This window comes from Macaca thibetana, chromosome 3, assembly GCF_024542745.1.
Source record: "Macaca thibetana thibetana isolate TM-01 chromosome 3, ASM2454274v1, whole genome shotgun sequence".
NCBI lineage: Eukaryota > Metazoa > Chordata > Mammalia > Primates > Cercopithecidae > Macaca > Macaca thibetana.
In genome coordinates, this window is record NC_065580.1 from 106,907,603 (window position 1) to 106,927,896 (window position 20,294).

General features: G+C 41.1%; 1 protein-coding gene across 2 annotated transcripts in view; it reads right to left on the reverse strand.

Moving 5' to 3' along the window:
- The window catches only part of AOAH (acyloxyacyl hydrolase), a 207,417-nt gene that overhangs the window by 54,576 nt on the left and 132,547 nt on the right, over positions 1 to 20,294 (reverse strand). For both annotated transcript variants that reach the window (XM_050785510.1, XM_050785509.1), the window contains exon 13: positions 13,011 to 13,093. In XM_050785510.1, the coding sequence (XP_050641467.1) occupies positions 13,011 to 13,093 (83 nt within the window). The remainder of the gene's footprint in view (positions 1 to 13,010; positions 13,094 to 20,294) is intronic.

Consider the following 20,294-nt stretch of genomic DNA (forward strand, 5'->3'; position numbering starts at 1 on the left):
GAGCCTCCCAGCTCTGAGTCACCATCTCCCTGTCGTTTTTGAATTCCTATTTATTTCTTCAGGGCTCTCAGCTCAAATTTTAACTCATATGTAAAGTCTTCCCCTACTTCTACAGACAGAGTTAAGTGCTTCTTACATCCAGAGGCCTCAACTTGCCTTTATTTCACTGCCCTTTCACCAGAAACACAATGATTTCCTTTTTGTCTTTGTTTCCCATTTGGTGATGATCTCCTTGAAGGCGGGGACTTTGTCTTTCTCATCTTTCTATTTCTAGCACCTATTGCAATATTGGAGAGAAAAGAGAGGAGGGGAGTGGTGGGGCAAAGTCAAGTGGAAAATGAGCAGAAGGAAAGTGAAAGAGAATACCAGAGGTAAAAGGCTCATCCCGGGATGCTTTGGAGCTGATAGAAATGACAGCTCACTCAAGCTATCAATACAAGCAGCAGATAACTTTCCATGATGTCCTTTATCTCAAGCCCTAAACAAAAGACATCTGTTGAAAGGACATCCCGCTAGGACTTCAGGAGTCCTAGCCATTGCCAATGACATTAAAAACGTGTAAGGCATTTGCTTCTGAATTTTTCCTCTGTAGTTGTGCTGTTTCAAGCAGTGCAGGATAAAAATCTTGACAAAACAGATGGATCAAAAGCACACACTCTTCACATTACAGTCACTGTCATGCATGCCCTGCTCCTATCTAGATGGTTTGCATGAAACAATAAGCCAGGAAGAGTTGCATGAGTAAGTCCTAAGAAATAGTCCCATTTGAATCAGAATGCCTCCATTATTTAATGAAACTTTAAATTTCAAGACCTTGAAAGTATTAAAAATGGGAATAATAAATAATAAATACATGAGTCACAAAAGAGTGATTTGTTTCTCTCTATATGAGGTATGTCACATTGAATTTTTTCTCTTTTAAAAGTTTCTAGTGATTAAACACTATATCTTGGAGATGCATTTTGTCCTTAGGAGAAACAGCAGGTTTTGATGCTCTAGGCATTGAGTATATCTATAAGCATTTGCCTTTTTAGATGAAGCATCTCAAAAATTGGTACCAGAATCTGTCTCTGTTGCTGTCACCACACTGTGTCAAGGCTCTGCAAACAGAAATATCCTCATTGTTTTGTTATAAATAACTTTTGTCATCATCCTCTCAAGGTTTTGGGTTGAAACCAAATACTCAACCCAGTAGTTGGGCTCACCAGATATTTACTGAGTGCCTGCTTGAGCTTGACAAAGGTGCCTTCTTTGCTTCTTTACAACACTCTTTTCTGTGGCTTTTAAAAAAATATTTCAAAATTTTCATTTTGAAATGATTTCAAAAAGTTGCAAAAGTAGAACAAAAGTAGAACAAAGGATTTGTACATGCCTTCACCCAGATTATCTAAATGTAAACATCTTTTTTTTTGAGACAGGGTCTCACTTTGTGGCTCAGGTTGGGGTGCAGTGGCACAAACACGGCTCACTGTAGCCTCTCCCTCCGGGGCTCAAGTGATCCTCCCACCTTAGCCTCTTGAGTAGCTGGGACTACAGGTGTGTGCCACCACACCTGGCTGATTTTTTTTTTTTTAATTTTTAGTAGAGAGGGGTCTCACTGTGCCCAGGCTTGTCTTGAACTCCTGAGCTCATGCAGTCCTACTCGATTTGGCTTCCCAAAGTGTTGAGATTACAGGCATGAACCACTGTGCCTGGCCAAATGTGAACATCTTCAATAATTATAGAACAATGAGGACAATCAAGAAATCCACACCGGTATAATACTATTGCCTAATCTATAGACCTTATTTAAATTTCACGAACTGTTCCACTAACGACTGTGTCTGGGCTAGGATCTAATTTAGGATCACATACTATATTCAGCTATCATATCTCCATAGTGTCCTTTTAATCTAAACTGATTGCTTAGTCTTTCTTTGTCTTTCATGACCTTGACACTTTTAAGTAATACTGGCCTTTTTTTTTTTTGGGAAAATGTTCCTCAAGTTTTGTTTTTATTATGTTTCCTCATGAATAAACTCAGGTTATGCAATTTTTGGCAAGAATACAACAGCAGAAGCTCAGTTAGCTAGTTAAAGGTACAAAACCTATTTTGTTCCATAGTAGAGATCATGGCGGGGTGGGGAGTGTTATAAAAATAAGTCCTTATATGTGTAACTGAATTTAGCTAAGCCTGGATTAACACTTATTTATAGTTTGTCTCTTCATCCTTAACTTTTTGTTTGTTTGTTTGTTTGTTCATTTGTTTTTGCCTCTCTCTCTTTTCAAGAAGGCCTCTTTTGATAAAGAGGACTGGCAGAGTGCTGGGTTCTGTGGGTTCAGGTATTTAATTCTGACATTTATCATACTCCAGGACAGGTGTTTGCTGTCTTGTCAGAATAGGTAGCTAGTCAGACATGAGTGGGGCAGGGGAGGCATCCTGCCCCCAGGAGTGTCAGGCGACCACTTCTCTAAAAGAATAATTTGTCACAGCCAGCACCAGGGAAAAGCCAGCTCCCAGTAGATAGAAAACACCTGACAGTGGTGATCAGCAGCTTCCCCATAAGATCTCAGGAGTCTGGTGAGTGGACTCAAGCATGGGCACTAAGAGGCAAAATGATGGCATTTAACTGGTATATGACCTTCCTCCAGGAACACTTGACTGGTAAGGCAAAAGTGCCTTTTCGTGAGCACGCGTGTAACTTCAGTGAACACACTCCACAGAGCCCCCTCTCAAGTGCTGGCAGACCACTCTGCACATGGAATGCATATGAAACCCCAAGTCAAAGGTCAAACTACGCACTTGAATGTCTCATGTCGTCTGCTTGGTCCTCTTCCAAGTGTACTTTACTTCCTTTTGTTCCTGCTCCAGAACTTTTTTTTCTTTTTTCTCCCCACAGACAGAGTCTTGCTCTGTCACACAGGCTGGAGTGCAGTGGAGCGATCTTAGCTCACTGCAACTTCTGCCTCCCGGGTTCCAGTGATTCTCCTGCTAAGCCTCCCGAATAGCTGGGATTACAGGCAAGCGCCACCATGCCTGTCTAATTTTTTATATATTTTTAGTACAGACGGGGCTTCACCCTTTTGGCCAGGGTGGTCTTGAACTCCTGATCTCAAGTGATCCACCCACCTCGACCTCTCAAAGTGCTGGAATTACAGGTGTGAGCCACCGTGCCTGGCCACTGCTGTAAAACTTTTAAATAAACTTTCACTCCTGCTCTAAAACGTGCCTTGTTCTCTCTGTCTGCCCGATGCTCCCAATCAAATTCTTTCTTCTGAGGAGGCAAGAATTGAGGTTGCTGCAGACCCATATGGATTCCCTGCTGCCAACTGTCTGAGGCAGCAGAATAGTGATTTTAGAAGCCAGAACCCAAATAGTGGACAGTATAGCATAGTTGAGAGCATGGCCTTTAGTATGAGACAGACAGGGCTTAAGGTATACCCCTGACAAGCTAAAGGACCTTGGGCAAGTTACTTAACTTTTGTGAGCCTCTGTAACATGGAGTTGCTCTGTGAACTAAATGAAGATGGAGTGTATAAAGTACTTAACAGAGTGTCTAGCTTAGAGAAGATACCTAGTATTAACTAAAAATCTGTAAAAGTAATAATAGCAACCTCAAACAACTCTCCAGCTAAATTCACACATTCTGCTAATGGATGGCTCCGGAGAATTGGGCCCTGAACAATGGTTCCTGGTAATACTGGTGGGTAAAACATATGATTAACTGTCTAGGGCCAGTGAGGACATCAACCTGTTCTTTCTGGCTTGCAGTAAGGTGTTTCTGAGCCCAGGGCAAGTTCCTTTGACAATTCTCTTGCCTATTGAGGAAGCAAATTTTTTTCTGTCAGGTTTCTTTAGGTCAGCAGAGGATGGACTGCTCCCTCATGTCTACTCTTGTTAGGATATCTCCCAGAGGCAGCATCTCTCCTTCTGCTGGACACTGTAGAGGAGGAAAAAAAACATCCTTTCCTTTACCCAGCTTAGGCTTTGCAGCTGGTGCCCGGTACATTAGAGTGGCCAAAGGCAGATTCCCAAGAGAAAAGAAATAGAAGTTTATTAATATGTGCATTGCACGTGTATACATGGGAGCACCCAGTGATGTGTAGCCCAAAGGGGCAGTTAGAACTTGGGTTTATATATATCATCTTAGGCTAAAGGAAAGGGGATTCTGGCTTCTGAGTTGGGGAGGCAAGTTATGGGAAGGTAAGGAGGAAAAATACGGTAAATAGGGGTTGTTGAGTAAGGTTTGTTACGCAGATTTAAGTTTAAGGGTAGGGTGCCTTCCCCACTGATAACAGGTGTTAAGAGTCCTTCTCTTCCTGGTACAGGGAGCAGGAGACACTTTTACAAATGTAAATTTCCTTTATAAAATAACTGTCTTTGCATCTGCTGGTTCTCAATGGCCTTTAGCTCAAAATAATCCTTATGTCAAAGAGGCACATTTTGCAGGGAAATATTTTGGTGTCTCTCAACAGCCAGGGCCTGGACAACTCTCTGGAGCTGTTCCTCACTCTTGCAAGCCTTTCTGACTCATTGGGCACCTAAGTCATCGTCCTACTTTCTCCTGTGGTTCATTCTCAGAGCAGTGCTGTGTTGAGAAAACAATCCAACAGGCATCCAGAGGCAGTACCGAGGTGTGCTCACAGCATATCCACCACGCACACCCAGTTCCCCTCTCTTCTGGAGTTTCCCTTCACTCTGATTCTGCCCCAGGGCCTCCCTCCTCAATCCCCTTCAGAAACTCTTTCTTCACCCCTTCTCTGCCCATGTTTCTCTTGTCCTCTCTCCTTCTCTTTCCCCTCTCCTTAGCCTTCCTGACCTGAATATGAATTGCATATACTGGCCTGAATCGTGCCCCTTTTCTAGTTTCTCTAGGTCTGCCAGATTCTCTCCCATTTTGCAGATGGTTTAACCAAAGCCCAAAGAAGGGAACAAGCAAGATGAGATTTTTTTCAGAGTGTGGATTGGGAATGGGGGGCAGCCTACTAGGTTCCAGACCAAACGTGGTCTGTATAAGGGGGTGGGAGGAGGGGCAGGTGAGGCTGTAAACACAGGCACTTTCATGAAGTGTTAAAATTCTCAATTTTTTTTTTTTAATATCTAGACACTTCATGTGAGTCCTCTGCTCCCCGCCCTCCCTGTAAGTGGGTGCACAGAGAGAGGAGTTCCCTCGCTGTATGAATAGAAGACTGCTCCCCGGAAAACATGCCATTACGCACTTTTGAATTTCTGAAAACAAAACAACCCAAACAGGTGTTTATACAAAGGTTTTGCTAAGCTTGCTAAAACAAAATGAGGAAGGCTGCCAGTGAAAAAAACATATTCCAAGCGAGGAAAGTCTTGTTTGGAAACTGTAAAGAGTACCTGTGTGCATCTCAGTGCCTTCTCTGCAGGCCATGGGCAGCCGCAATGCAAATTCAGACCTGGGATTGGTTTGTGTTCAAAAGCAGATGAGTCTTGTTTACTTTAGAAGTATGTGCCTTACGGATTTTTATTTACTTAAAAAACAAAAAAATATATATATGTATATATATATCTATCAGATTTTATATATATATATAAATAAAACTATCAGATTTATATGTATATATATAAAACTACTGGATTTATGCACACACACAGACACGCACATATGTATATATATATATATATATATATTTTTTTTTTTTTTTAGATAGAGTTTCCACTCTTGTTGCCCAGGCCGGAGTGCAATGGCACGATCTCAGCTCACTGCAACCTCCACCTCCCAGGTTTAAGTGATTCTCCTGCCTCAGCCTCCTGAGTAGCTGGGATTACAGGCTCCCGCCACTACGCCTGGCTACTTTTTTGTATTTTTAGTAGAGATGAGGTTTCACCATGCTGGCCAGGCTGGTCTCAAACTCCTGACCTCAAGTGATCCACCCACCTCAGCCTCCCAAAGTGCTGGGATTACAGGCATGAGCCACCAGGCCCAGCCCCTACTTAAAACTATATTTTATACCACTTTAATATTTGTTTTTCTTCTACTCCTGATTTTATTTTTTGTCTTTAATCTGTTTTTTTGTTTTATTGTGGTAAGAACACTTAATAGTAAGAACTAGTCTCTTAATGGATTTTTAAGTGCACAGTACAGTACTGTCATCTCTAGGCACAACGTTACACAGCAGATCCCCAGGATTTATTCATCTTGCATAATTGACATTTTAAACCAGTTGAACATCAACTCCCCATTTCCCTCCCTTTCCCCCAGTCACAGGCAACCACCATTCTACTCTCTGCTTCTGTGAGTTTGACTACTTAGATGGCTCGTGTAAGCAGAATCGGGCAGTATTCATCCTTCCGTGACTGGCTTATTTCACTTAGCATAATGTCCTCAAGATCCATCTGTGTTGTTGCATGTTCAGAGTGTCCTTTGTTTTAAAGGCTGAATAGTATTCCACTGTGTATGCAGAGACAACATTTTCTTGATCCGTTCATCTGTTGATGAACATTTAGGTTGTTTCCAACTCTTGGCTATCGCGAAGAATGCCTCCATGAACACAGGGGTGCACGTATCTCTTTGAGATCCTCAATTCTTTTGGATAAATACCCAGAAGTGAGACTGCTGGATCATCTGGTAGTTTAATTTGTCATTTTGGAGGAACCTCCATACTGTTTCCCATAGCAGCTATACCACTTTGTCTTTCCACCAACAGTGCACAAGGGTTCTGGTTTCTCCACATCCTAAGTTTGTTGTCTTCTGCCTTTTTGACAGTGAGCATTCTACCTGGTGTGAGGTAATATCTTGTAGTGGTTCTTACATTTTATTTTAAATTAAACATAATCTTGCCAGTTGTGTTTTTTGCCCACCATTAAGGTTTTTAAGTTGGCAAGCTGGATTCAGTTGAATTACAATTTGTGCTTTAGCTCTTCTCAAAGGTTTAATGGGACTCCTGAATTATTTAGGTTTTAAAAAAAATGTGTGTTAGATGTATAAGTCCCTGCTATGCGAAACAGAGGCTGAGCTAATATCGGCCCCATGTGGCTCCTGTTCCCCATGCGACTGGACATCAGTCTTAAAGCAAATTACTGAACCATACACCAAGGAAAGTGCAACAACGGAGGCGTGAACAAAGGGCTGGCTGCTGAGCCAGGTGGAGTGGCTGACGCATTCTGCTGGGCGTGGGGCACGAGATCACACAGGACAGGGAGGGATGAATAAAGTCTAGTATTTACTGAGTCCTCGCTGAGAATGAGGCCCTCAGGATTAATGCCCGGGTCTCGAAGAGTGAAATATACAGCACAGGGGTAGGAGGCAGTTCAGGGTCCACTTTTGCACCCGTGGCCTCCTCAGCTGGGTGCTGCCAGAGTTATTTGCTGATGGTGTATCCCCCAAAGGGAGGGCATTTTTTGCTGGAGAGAGGCTGAAACCCCTCATCTACTTCTCCTCTACCTTAAGCCTCCACCCCCAGCACGTCCCAGAGTTCCCAGTTCAATCAGCCAAGGCTGCTTCCCAGCCCCTTCCAATCCTTAGCCCACCATCCTCAGGGCTTCTTTAGCTGCCTGGCCTTCAGCACTGTCTCCTCTCCCTGTTAATTCCTGCCCTTACACCCTGGTTCCTCCCCAAGTGGAGTCCTGAGCCCACTCCCCAGGCTGCAGCCATCTCCTGCCTCTCAGGAGTCCGTCTGCTGCTGCTCACTTCTGTCAATCTTAGTTTCCATCCTGTTCCTAGCTGTCCCTAGCCCAGCTTTTTCCTTGCAGAGGGAACCCCTTCTTTCTGCCTCCTGTCCCTAGCCCAGCTTTTTCCTTGCAGAGGGAACCCCTTCTTTCTGCCTGATACTCAAGGCCAATCCAGCCGCCCCCAACTACCCTCCCGCCTGCTGCTCTCTCTTAGGATCTGGGTATCCAATCCTAGAGCCCTTCTGCTGCCCTCTAACTCTAAGAGCCAGAGGCCTTCTTATTATTAACATGTAGCTTTTGAATTTATTTTTATTTTTTTCAAATCAACTTCTTTCTCTTAAAAATTTTTTGAAGTTGATTAATGGGTGCAAACATACAGATAGATAGAAGAAATATGACCTGGTGTTCCATAGACTAGTAGGGCAACTGTAGTTAACATTAATCGATTGTACATTTCAAAATAGCTATAAGAGAATAATCAGAATGTTCCTAGCATACAGAAAAGGTAAATATTTAGGGTGAGGGATATCCCAGTTACCCTGATTTGATTATATGAATGTATCAAGTGATCACAGGTACCCTGAAGATCTGTACATCTATTATGCAGCAATAAAAAAAAATAAAATTACTGCTAACAATGACAAAAAATCTTTTGACATTGAAAAAATGATTGGGCCAGGCACAGTGGCTCATGCCTGTAATCCCAGCTTTTAGGGAGGCTGAGTCAAGAGGATTGCTTGAGCCCGAGTTCAAGACCAGCTTTGACAACATAGTGAGGTCCCTGTTTCTTACCAAAAAAATAAAAACAAATAAAAATAAATAAATAAAACATAAAAATAATCAGGTGTGGTGGTAAATGCCTGTGGTTCCAGGATTTGGGAGGCTAAGGTGGGAGGATCACTTGAACCCAGGTGTTTGAGGTTATGATGAGCTATGACCATGCCACTGTACTCTAGCCTGAGTGACAGAGTGAGACCCTGTCTCAAAAAGAAAAAAAAAAAAAGAAAGAAAGAAAAGAAGGAAAGAAAAGAAAGAAAAAGCAAATGTTTTTCAAAACCACTGAGTAAATAATAATACAGGTGGTAGGTGGATTTAGCAACACTGCTTCAGTGGTACCCTAATGCTGGACATTTATTTTTTTTTATTTTATTTTATTTATTTTTTTTTTTTTTTTGAGACGGAGTCTGGCTCTGTCACCCAGGCTGGAGTGCAGTGGCGCGATCTCTGCTCACTGCAAGCTCCGCCTCCCGGGTTTACGCCATTCTCCTGCCTCAGCCTCCTCCCGAGTAGCTGGGACTACAGGCGCCCGCCACCTCGCCCGGCTAGTTTTTTGTATTTTTTAGTAGAGACGGGGTTTCACCGTGTTAGCCAGGATGGTCTCGATCTCCTGACCTCGTGATCCGCCCGTCTCGGCCTCCCAAAGTGCTGGGATTACAGGCTTGAGCCACCGCGCCCGGCCAATGCTGGACATTTATGAAGCCCTGTGTTTCTCATTCAGCCTTCAGCAGCCCCCTGAAGCGCAGGTATGTACCGTTCCCATCCCTGTGTGCAAGGAAAGCCATATCTGGTCAGTCAGGCACCGGGTTTTGTGATGAATTCCACAATGTCACATGGCATAATTTAAAGAACTGGCTTTAATGGGGAAAAGCTGGGTTTGCAAAAGATGAGAAGGCAGCTATCTCCAGCACTGCCTCATCCCACTGAGTTTGGGTGCAGCCTCTCCCCAGGAGGATGGGGAAGATGGCCCACTCAGGCTGGTTTGTTGTTTGGGCAACCCTGAATGAGATCCAGGGTCACCTTTGGCAACTGTGCTCACTGAACCGTGATCCCCATTTTACAGATGCAGAAACAGGCAAGAGACATTCAGTGATCGGCCCAAGCCACACACCAATTCCTGGACCCAAATTCAAAACCAGTCTACTTTATACTTCAAGGAAAAGAGACAATTATATGAGGCAATCAGGAGAGGAAAGGCTCTGCTCTCTGTTTTCGGGGCCCTATTTTCCATCTCAGAGAAGGACCAGAGGAGCCAGCCAGCTCTGCAGTTCTTGTGTCCTTCCCTCTTCTATGTGCTGGCTGCCTCCCACCTTGGGCCATTTCGGTGTCTAGGAAGTTCTGAGAGCCACTGCAAGCCCCTCCCTCTGTTGATTGTGAACAAGACTTGGCAGGACCCTTGCCATTCCTAACCCCTGCAGCAGAGAATCATTCCTTGGATTAAAAATGACTTCCCCATTCTCCATTTTAAAATGCATTATAAGGTCAGGCACAGTGGCTCACGCCTGTAATCCCAGCGCTTTGAGAGGCCAAGGCTGGTGGATTACCTGAGGTGAGGAGTTTGAGACCAGCCTGGCCAACATGGTGAAACCCTGTCTCTGCTAAAAAATACAAAAAATAGCTGGGTGTAATGGCGCGTGCCTGTAATCCCCGCTACTTGGGAGGCTGAGGTAGGGGGATAGCTTGAACCCCAGAGGTGGAGGTTGCAGTGAGCTGAGATTGCACCACTGCACTCCAGCCTGGGTGACAGAGCGAGACTCTGTCTCAAAAAAATAAAAAAATGTGTTATAATCACTGACCGGGGTTCATGATAGAGTTACGTATAGATGTTTTTGAAATCTCTTACATAAGGATCAGGATGAAAATAGGAGCTGTTTCTTTAATTCTTACTACTGAATTTTTTAGAAACACTTTAGTATTCTATTCGACTCTTCCCTTTTTCCCCTTTTTCTCTTGCTGGTTCTGAAAAATCAGTGTAGCCCTATAAATATGCAGAATGTGAAAAGCTGACTTTTCCTATATCTAATAAAAACCTTGGAGAATAATTGAAGTAATTTGGCGTGGGTAGTCAGGTTACATGCTGCATGATATCAAAAGAAAGTCCATAGCAAGGAAATACAAGAGAAAATAGGAAGAGGGGCTGGAGAATAAAACCAGAACATTAAATAATGAGTAACTGAGAAACTACAAAAAATCTTTTTAGAATTACAGTCTTAGAAAAATAGTCGAGGATAGTCAAAGAACACTAGACAAAGTATACATTTTACGCATTTCTAAGGACTGCAAATTCAAAGAAAAGGAAGAAAATATCCCCTCTTCCCCGGCATCTATTCATTAGACAAAAGTCTGACAAAAGCCACAGCCTTCGAGCACATTTTGACATGATTAGGTTCTCCTCCTGTCTCCTGTGCCCCGTTTTGTCTTTGCGATCTGAATTTTAAAGGAATGTTGTCAAGACAGCAGATCACGAAAGGACAGCCATTTACTATCAATTGTCCTAGGTATACTTTTTGGATTATCTTACTCTGGTCTTTATGATTTTATGAAAGATCACTGCATTTATTGTGGGTAGAAAGGTGATGTTGACTTTGTACACCTGGGTGTTGTGAAGGAGAAATGCTGGATTAGAGTCACAAATAACAAAGAGCAGCTTGCAGCCTGCATTTCTGGCAGAATCCTATCGCTCAGTGTCCTGCTCTAACCTCATACCTTTGGCTATGGAACCTTGGACAAGCCATGTGCTACTCCTTAGACTCAGTTTCTGTCAAAATTTTTTAAAGGTTGTTTCTATATAAAAATAAAATCACCAGGACACAGAAAAGCGGAAAAAAATGAAAGCAATCACCCATAATTTATCAAACACAACGATTTTCTATATTTTCTACCAATCTTTCCTAAGTCTACCTTTTTTCCCTTTTAAAAATATGGTAGAAACTGAATTGTATGATTCAATTTTATATCCTGATTTTTCTTTTGGCAGTGTTTTGTCTTTCTAAATAAAAATATATTTGACCTTTAGCCATCATTTTATAGGACTGCATAACATTTCTCACAGATGAGTTTTTTGTGTTTTGTTTTTTATAATCTTCATTGACAGAGGGTATTTGACAGTGTTGGGGGCTGTTTGAGTATCTCACTAAAGGAAAAAGAAAGTGCAGCCACAGGCCTAATGTTCACTTTGTATCTGTGATGAGTCACATGGCCAGATTTGACTGTAACTGTCCATTAACTATTGGTTGTGTTCACTTGTAGAGGGATGAGGCCAATCTCTTTCTGCAGATCATCTGGGATCATAGCCCATTGACTGTATTATCTTTGTTGGTATCTGAGTGGAGTGAGACAACGTGGGTAGAAGTGTCTCCTCTATAACTTACTCTCTTTGTGGCTGGGGAAGAGGTTCTTGGCTTCTCTATGCCTCCATTTCCCCAACTGCGACAGTGTGAATATTATTTTAATGCCCAATTCTGAGAAGTATATCTTAACACATTTGGTATTGAGTTGAATGCTGCAATCAATGGGTACATTGTAATTTTTCCTTCCTTTTCCCTCCCTCAACACTGCTTAGAGCTATTACAATCAATAGTATCTTAATACTGAAGAAATGTAATAATACTTGCCTTACAGTGTCTGTTGTTAAAAGGATTAACAGAAATAAACATAAAGTGTTCTTAGCACTTGGTAAGAGCTCAGTTAACGGCAGAAATTATTTTATTACTAAAAAAAATCTATATTGTTCTTAGAACAGGAGAGCATTTATTCTGTATAGAATATTTGTTATAAGAAATACATTATTTATAGGTCACGTATTTAGTTTAAACGCTTGCTGCTTGGAAAATTCCTCAACATCTTTTGTTAATTAGAGATAGCACAGGGATGGCAAATAGGTTTAACTTCATATGCCAAGCCTAATTTGTTGATGATGATTGTCAGACGTGCTGTGTTTCAAGAACTGCTGAGGCAGAATCAGAGTGTAGCAGACAAGAGTGCCAAGGCTGATTAGCAATATCTTTCCCAGGCTTAGGAAGACAGAATGGCAACACATACACTGTTTACCATCTCTGCATTACGGTGTTACAAAACATTACTTGGCAATTCCTTAGGCGTTAGCCAGGCCATGGCTTATCAATCAGAAGTTTCATCAGAATCTTGTGGCAATAGACCACCTCCAGGTCCAAGGTGGAAGGCTGAAACCCACACAGGTGAAACTGAAAACTCCAACTCCAGCAGAAACATGGGAGACCTTGCACCATCTGAGAGGGCAGAGCTTTTGCAATGACCTTAGTTTTGCTCAGCTCTTGTTCTGCTACTGCGCATTTAGGTCTTGCCTCCTGAGCCTCAAACATCCTGTGCCTTGGCCTTGCTAGAACTTTGCTGTTGGACGAATGATCTGCTCTCTTGGTCAATCCCTTGACTGCAGGTTGTTTTTGTTCTCCTTTGCTGTGGGTAAATGGCTCTAAGCACAGGGCCCTTCTTTCAGAGAGGGCAATGGTGTTGGAAGGGAGACTGTTAATTTTATTCTGTGATCCTTGTTATCTGAATCTCAGCTTTTGAGGTACTTATGAAATAAAATCAATCACTACAGGGACACTGATGAAGGCTTAAATGGAAAGTTACGTACCATTTCTTGAAATATTCTGGTAGTCCCTGTGATTACAGTGGTTTCTTTTCCATAAGCGAAGGTAAATAGATTTTTCTTCAATCCTGAAACAAATATATATGTATATATTTAAGGTCAGGATAGTCACATAAAGAAGTTTAAAAAAATCATGTTTTCATCATGCTTTTTAAAAAAATACAGTTAAAATGAACTCAAAAAATCAAATCTCTGCTGACAAGTTTTCTCTGAACTGTGAATGTAGTATTGGCAGTTGTTATGAGAAGCAGTTCTATGAAAGTGAGTTGTATGGGTGTCGTAAGAATACTGTTGAAGAATAATGTTGAAGACATAAAACTTTTTATTCTGTACAAAGACCTCTAGAGTCATCCCTTTCAAATACTTTTTACCAAGAGCTGCTGTACATTTCTTGAGCAATTGCTCATCTTTACCAACTCTGTTATTTTGAACCTGACCATGTTTCCTTTCTTTTCTTTTTTTTTTTTTGGTTGCTATGAAGCTGTGGTTGACACTGTTATTGTCTTTCAGCTTTATTCTCCCTTCATGCAGTGTAATGGAATTTTTAGCAAGACCCATGTCTGTCTAGAATGAGGATTGCATTTTCCAGCTTCTCTTGCAGCTAGGAGTGGCACATCACTAAGTTCTGGGTGAGATGAGATGGGATTAGAACTATCCAGTGGCGATTTCTGGTAATGCTTCTTAGGAAGCCATTGGATGGTGATTCTCGTTCCTTCTTTGTACCCTTTCTCCAGTCTCTTGCCCAGAATAGGAATGCTGCCATCTTAAACTATGGGAATAAGGTCCACATTGAGAAGGCAGAGGGGTGAGCTGGAAGGAGTTCCCGAGAACTGGGTGGAGTTGAGCTCCCATATCAATTCCAGACTGCACATTTTCTAAACCTTTTCTGTGTGAGAGAAATAAACTCATATATGTTGAATCTCTGTTCCTTGAATCTAATACTAATAAACACAGAGCTTACAGACAAATTTGACACCAGTATCAAGCTATAATTTTACATATTCTAAGTCATTTTCTTGGCTCCCTTTTGTCTCATCTTTGATTTTTCATTTTCTTTTGCTTAATTTAGATGTAAGTAGTTTAATTAATGCAACAAAATTTAGTTTAAATGTAATTAAATGTTATGTTCTCTAAACTTTCATAGGCTTCCTAAAATCTTTAAAACAAGACCAGATGTAAACTAAAAAATAATAACTTAGTTCAAAATATTTGAGTAATCTTCAAATATATTTTATCTTCTTTTCATTATTATAAGTTCACATCTCACAACCTTACATACAATCACCAATTATTAAGTGTTATATGAAATCTTACTAATTGTATTACAGTGCTTGGCAACTATCTCAGTGCTTCAGAAAGGTAAGCATATATTGTGTTCGGGCATTCAAGATGCATAGAAAATAGTGTCCCTTTTTTGAAGTCTGAGAAAACCAACGATAGTGTTTTTTAATAGAAAGCCATGATGCTTGAGCAATATTTTAAGTGTGAGATTTTTGCTTTGTAGTATAATTTTGAGGTGAATAATGTACTTATTTTTTAAAATCAAAGCTACCCAAGCACATAGCTTAAAAAGTAATTTACTTAATAGATGTTTATTGAGCACCTGCTACATTCCAAGTTTTATTCTAGGCACTGAGTTATACTGGAAAATTAAAATACATGATCTCTGCTTCTGTGTTGTTGATATTTCAACAGGAAAAGACAAATAAAAGAACTAAACATTATAAAAAAGCAAATGATGGAGTATGTAGAAAGTTATAAATTCTACGAAAAAAGGAAATGAGAATTAGAGTGGCCAAAGGAAGTCTAATTGAGAAGCTAAAATCAACAAAGACTTGAGGTGATGAGTCTCATAGAACCAAATAACTTACCTATGTGTGTATATAAGATTTGTGATGACAAATAGCAACCCCACACCTCCCTCCACTCTCCATTTCTCCATTTCCACAGGCAACTAATTCCAGCCTTAATTGGCTGGGTCTTTTGATATTTTTCTCCTCATCTCTAAGTAATGTACTTTTAAGGCTACTTCTTGATTGTTAGTCTTTAACATTATCTGTTCACTTTCTACTCTAGAAGAGGATTTAGCTATTGACAACTAATCAATGATTGCTTTCTATTTTCTTTCTAACTTTTTTATTTCTGTAGAGTTAATAACTGCCTTTTGTTTCTTTCCTTAATTTTCTAAGTATTTATCATTGTATTAGCCTATTCTAATATTGCTATAAAGGAATATCTGAGACTGGGTAATTTATAAGAAAAGAAGTTTAATTGGCTTATGGTTCTGCAGGTTATAAAGGAAGCTTAGCAGCATCTGTTTCTGGGGAGGTCTCAGGAAGCTTCTAGTCATGGCAGAAGGTCAAAGGGGAACAGGCATGTCACATGGAAAAAGCAGGAGTAGGAGAGCAAGCAAATGTGCTACACACATTTAAATGACAAGATTTCATGAGAACTCACTCACTATCTTGAGGACGGTACCAACAGGGATGGTGCTAAACCATGCATGAGAAATCCGCCTCCATGTTTCAATCACCTCAAATTTTTCATAAGCCTAAAACTGCTTAAAAATAAAACCCTATTTAAAAAAAAGGCCCTACATAGCTGAACTGAACTCAGCCTTCCCAGCTGTCCCTTCCCAGGCACATCATGTGAGTGAAGCCATCTTAGATCCTCCAGCCCAGCCCAGCCATTAGGTGATGTCATCGAGTAACCATAATGTCATATAGAGAGGAATAATTGGCCAGCCAAGCTCTGCCTGAATTCCTGAACCCCCTAAATTGTGAGATATAATAAAATGACTATTGTTTTAAGCCACGAAAGTTTGGGGCAGTTTGTTACACAACGATAACATAAATCTGTATTAGGTATTAGGGTTCTCCAGAGGGACAGAACTAATGGAATATATATATATTAAGTATTAACTCACACTCTCACAAGTCCCATAATAGGCTGTAGGCAGGCTGAGGAGCAAGGAGAACCAGTTCAAGTTCCAAAACTGAAGAACCTGGAGTCTGATGTTCCAGGGCAGGAAGCATCCAGCACTGGAGAAAGATGTAGGCTGGGAGGCCTGTCCAGTCTCTCTTTGCACATTTTTTCTGCCTGCTTCTATTCTAGCCACGCTGGCAGCTGATTCGATTGTGCCCACCCAGATTGAGGTTGGGCCTCCCTTTCCCAGGCCACTGACTCAAATGTTAATCTCCTTTGACAACACCCTCACAGACACACCCAGGATCAATACTTTGTATCCTTCAATCCAATCAAGTTGACACTCAGTATTAACCATCACAGTTACGATTTTTTTCCCTCACAAGTCTGAAGGAATTGACTGATTTTGGCTTTCAGCCTCCCCAGCGTTGTTAAGTATGAAGCAATTCTGTGTCTTTATCTTTTGAAAGCCTATGGTGGTATTTCATTCCAAGTGTTCTGAAATGTTATGATGGCAGGCTTGGTGTGTGTCTGATTTTACCCACAGTGTTAGACTTTTGATAAATCCTTTTGACTTGGAAATTCATGATGTTCAGTTTTGAGAGATGTCTTTAAATTATTTCATTGATGATTTCTTCCTTTTTCTTTTTTCCTACAACGATTGGGTCATCTGAACTGGTCTTGTAATTTTCCCTGTTTCTCTGTCCTAGTTTCATGTCATGGTCCTTTTTCTCCATTTTTTGGATAATATCCTCAACTTTATTTTTTAATCATTCTATGAATGTCATCTGCTATTACCAGAATACTTTACAAATGACCTTATTGGTTCTCTGGATATCTTTTTAATTTTAATGTTATTGTTTTATGAATATAACATCTTCTTTTATCCTTTTCTGAAGCATTTGTCTGGTATAGAATTCTTTTATCTTTTTGAAGATATTAATTTCAGTTATTTTAATATGTAGGCTATTAAACTTTCTAAAAAGTTTTATCTCCCTTAGTACATAGTCTGTGTTTCTCTAAGTTGCTTTTTTCCCCTTTGTTTTTGCATTGTCTTTCATGTTTGAGGTTTCCTTCAGATGTGTGATGATCCTGGGTTATAGGCTTATTTTTAAATATTGAAACTGGTTGCCAGCTAAAAAACTGATTGATTTTGATTGAAAACTGGGCCCCTGGCTGTGCTTGTTGACTACAGCCCTCACTGCAAGATGAGCTGTCTGGGCCTTTTTTGGAAAACCCTGCTGTCAGCATCTGTGGGACTCTCCTCTTGGGATGTTCACATTCCACAGGGAAGGGTCTTCTAGTCTGCAGCCAGGAGAGTACAGATTGGGTTGGCAGCACTCTGGGGCATGCGGGGAAGGGTCCTCAACATTTAGCATTCATGCGTTTCCACAGGACACTCCTCTCCTCATTTATGTTTGGTGTCTTCGAGTCCAGAGGCCCTTGTCTTTAGCATTTCCAGAGAACAAAGCTCTAGTCTTACTCCAGAGTAAGGAAGGGGCAGTTGACCACCTGTGGAGAGTTGGAAGGGGTCTGAGGAGCTAACTGCTCTTCAGCAATCTTCCAACCAATACTTCTGGTTTAGTCTCACCTGCATTACTAGAACTCCCACATGTAACCAATCCCTAAGTCTTCCGGGACTTCTGCAGTGTGAACTGGGCTGCTTCTTGGCATTCCCTCCCACCAGCTTAGGATGCAGCTCTCCTGAATCTACTAAGTCAGTTACCACTCATCTGTCTGATTTCTAGCTTCTAACGTTTTGTGGCTGTTGGCTCTTCTTGTTCTCTTTGTCCTCATGGACAAATTCATTTACTATTGTTAGAGTAGGGCTTTTCAAGGGAGGGATGTAAATGCTTGTGTTCAATCTGCTATCTTACTCAAAAGCCTACTCAAAAGCCTGAAATGGATACCTTATACACTGCATCGTTTATGCCCTCTGCCTTGAATATTTTATTATATTTTGGCAAAACAGATGGGAAATGGGCACTGGATCTGAGTATGATACTAAAATAATTTTATGGTCAATAAAGAGGAGTCATTTTTCTTTGGGGAAGTAATCCTTACCTATTTAGTCACAAATGTATTTTTGATCATTCTAAGAATGGAATTTATGTACCAAAATATTGTTTTGCTCATGTCCTGCTCATGAAGAGTAAATAGTGTGGGTATTAATATTATGGATACAGTTAGTTGCACCTTTCATTATAAGAATATAGAAATCTTTTCCAATAAGAGATCATTTTATTAACATTTCTGACTAGAAATAGTATCTAGAATTTTGGGATGAAAGTCTTGTACCAAGCACTAGAAAGTATTTCACATAGTAAAATATACTGCTTTCTTTCATCCCCATCCCAAATCTATAATCTCTCTTACACATTTTAGGAATTGCATTTCTCAAGGAGTGTTCAGAAATCCTGAGTATATAGTGAGATCAATATAATATTTTGATATGTCTGCAAATTGAGAAGATAGCTTTATAGAAAATTATATATATGCAGGGTCTTGAGCTTGTAGTCATAGGACAAGCTGAGGCTACTAGGATGCTATGCATAATGAGGTTAAACTATCACGATCATTCTGGTCTTAAATCCTCCTCCTCTTGCTCTCCTTCCTCCACAAAAATCCAGTGTCCCAGTGTGATCTTGTATTTTACTCTTTCTGTTCTGTTGCGTATATCAAAATCCAGTCCAATGTGCTAGGAGGAGGTGACTGCTTTCAGGCTTGTAAGTTGAGGGATGCACAAGAGGGGTACTTTAAATTTCTTTACTCCACACTTTGCCCAATGCCTACAGAACTGAATCCTTAACTCCGGGCACAGGTGTGGAAGTTAGCCATGTTAACTTTCCAGTTTCACCAGCTCCTTCTACTGGAGGGCCTGGCAGTACAGGCATTTCATGTGAAAACACACTGGTTGGGTTTTGACTTCCAGCACCATAATTCAAAATGAGTAAAACTCAAAGAGAATGGCTGTTACTCTTCCCAACATTGGCTCAGGGAACACAAAAAAATCACTTTCTCTGAGAGCTTCCTAATGCCTCCCCAACGCATTTCGGTAGAACAAAACAGAGTAATATCAAGAATGGGCCTCAAGAGTAATGTAGACAAATTAAAGAGGTTGATTTAAAATGGAATAAATGATTGCCTCCTATGTTGATTCAAGGCAGAACCTTGAATCTGCCTGGAAAGAGGCAAAAATGGAGTTCTTCCAAAGCCTTTGTAGCCTGCCAGAGATCTCTGAGGTAAACCAGATGTGATACGAGTCAAGTAAGACTGATGTAGCATATTCTGATGAAATTTCTTAGTCAATGTTTTTTGTTTGTTTGTTTGTTTGTTTGTTTTGAGACAGATTCTCACGCTGTCACCCAGGCTGGAGTGCAGTGGCGCAATCTCGATTCACTGCAACCTCCGCCTCCTGGGTTCAAGCAATTCTCCTGTCCCAGCCTCCTGAGTATCTGGGATTACAGGCGTGTACCACCATGCCAGGCTAATTTTTGTATTTTTAGTAGAGACAGGGTTTCACCGTGTTGGCCAGGCTGGTTTCGAACTCCTGACCGCAGGTGATCCTCCTGTTAGGCAATTTCTGACTCTGCCCAGAGGCACAACTTGCTTGGGTATAAATTATGAGGCTCTGTTAAGTTGAATCTTAGGGAATAAGTCAAAAAAACAGGCTCCAGCAGTAGGGTTGGTGAGAAATACCTGGGAACATTTGATGTAAAGGGTTAGGACGGGGAGTAAATTAGGATAAAATTAGGTAACTTAGAGACTAGACAGGCTTTAAGACTTTATCCAGGGACCTTTTCTGCTAGGAAAATTTAAGAAAAGGGTGGATAACTGTCTTTCTAATGCGGATGGAGGTCAGGCCAGCATGGGGCCAGGGAGATAGACTGAAGACCTTTTAAGATTCCTTTCAGTCCTTTGATATTAGCCACATCCCAGAGTTCTGTGTAACCCCTAACTCACTGCATCATAGAACAACTAAGATGCAGCCTCAGAGAGTGATAAACATACAGAATATGACTCACTGTGGACTCAGAGAACTGGCAATAGGCTAATTATGCAGAGGTGAGGATGGCTACAGAGGAGGTCCTAGGAGTTCACATACAAAAAGATTAGCAGGACGGCATGATAAATTTTGAATTTGGACCAGAAAAATAGTACATGGAAATAGACTTCAGAGGCATTGTGTTCAATAATTCATGAGCTACTAGACTCAGACAAGGCTTCCTACCTGTTAGGTTAACCTCTCACTGAGATTTCCTCCCCTCCTGTTCTTTGAGCTTGAAGCAGTTGTAGCTTTCTCCATCCTGGCCTTTCCCAGCCCCAGATTTGATTCTAGGCCAC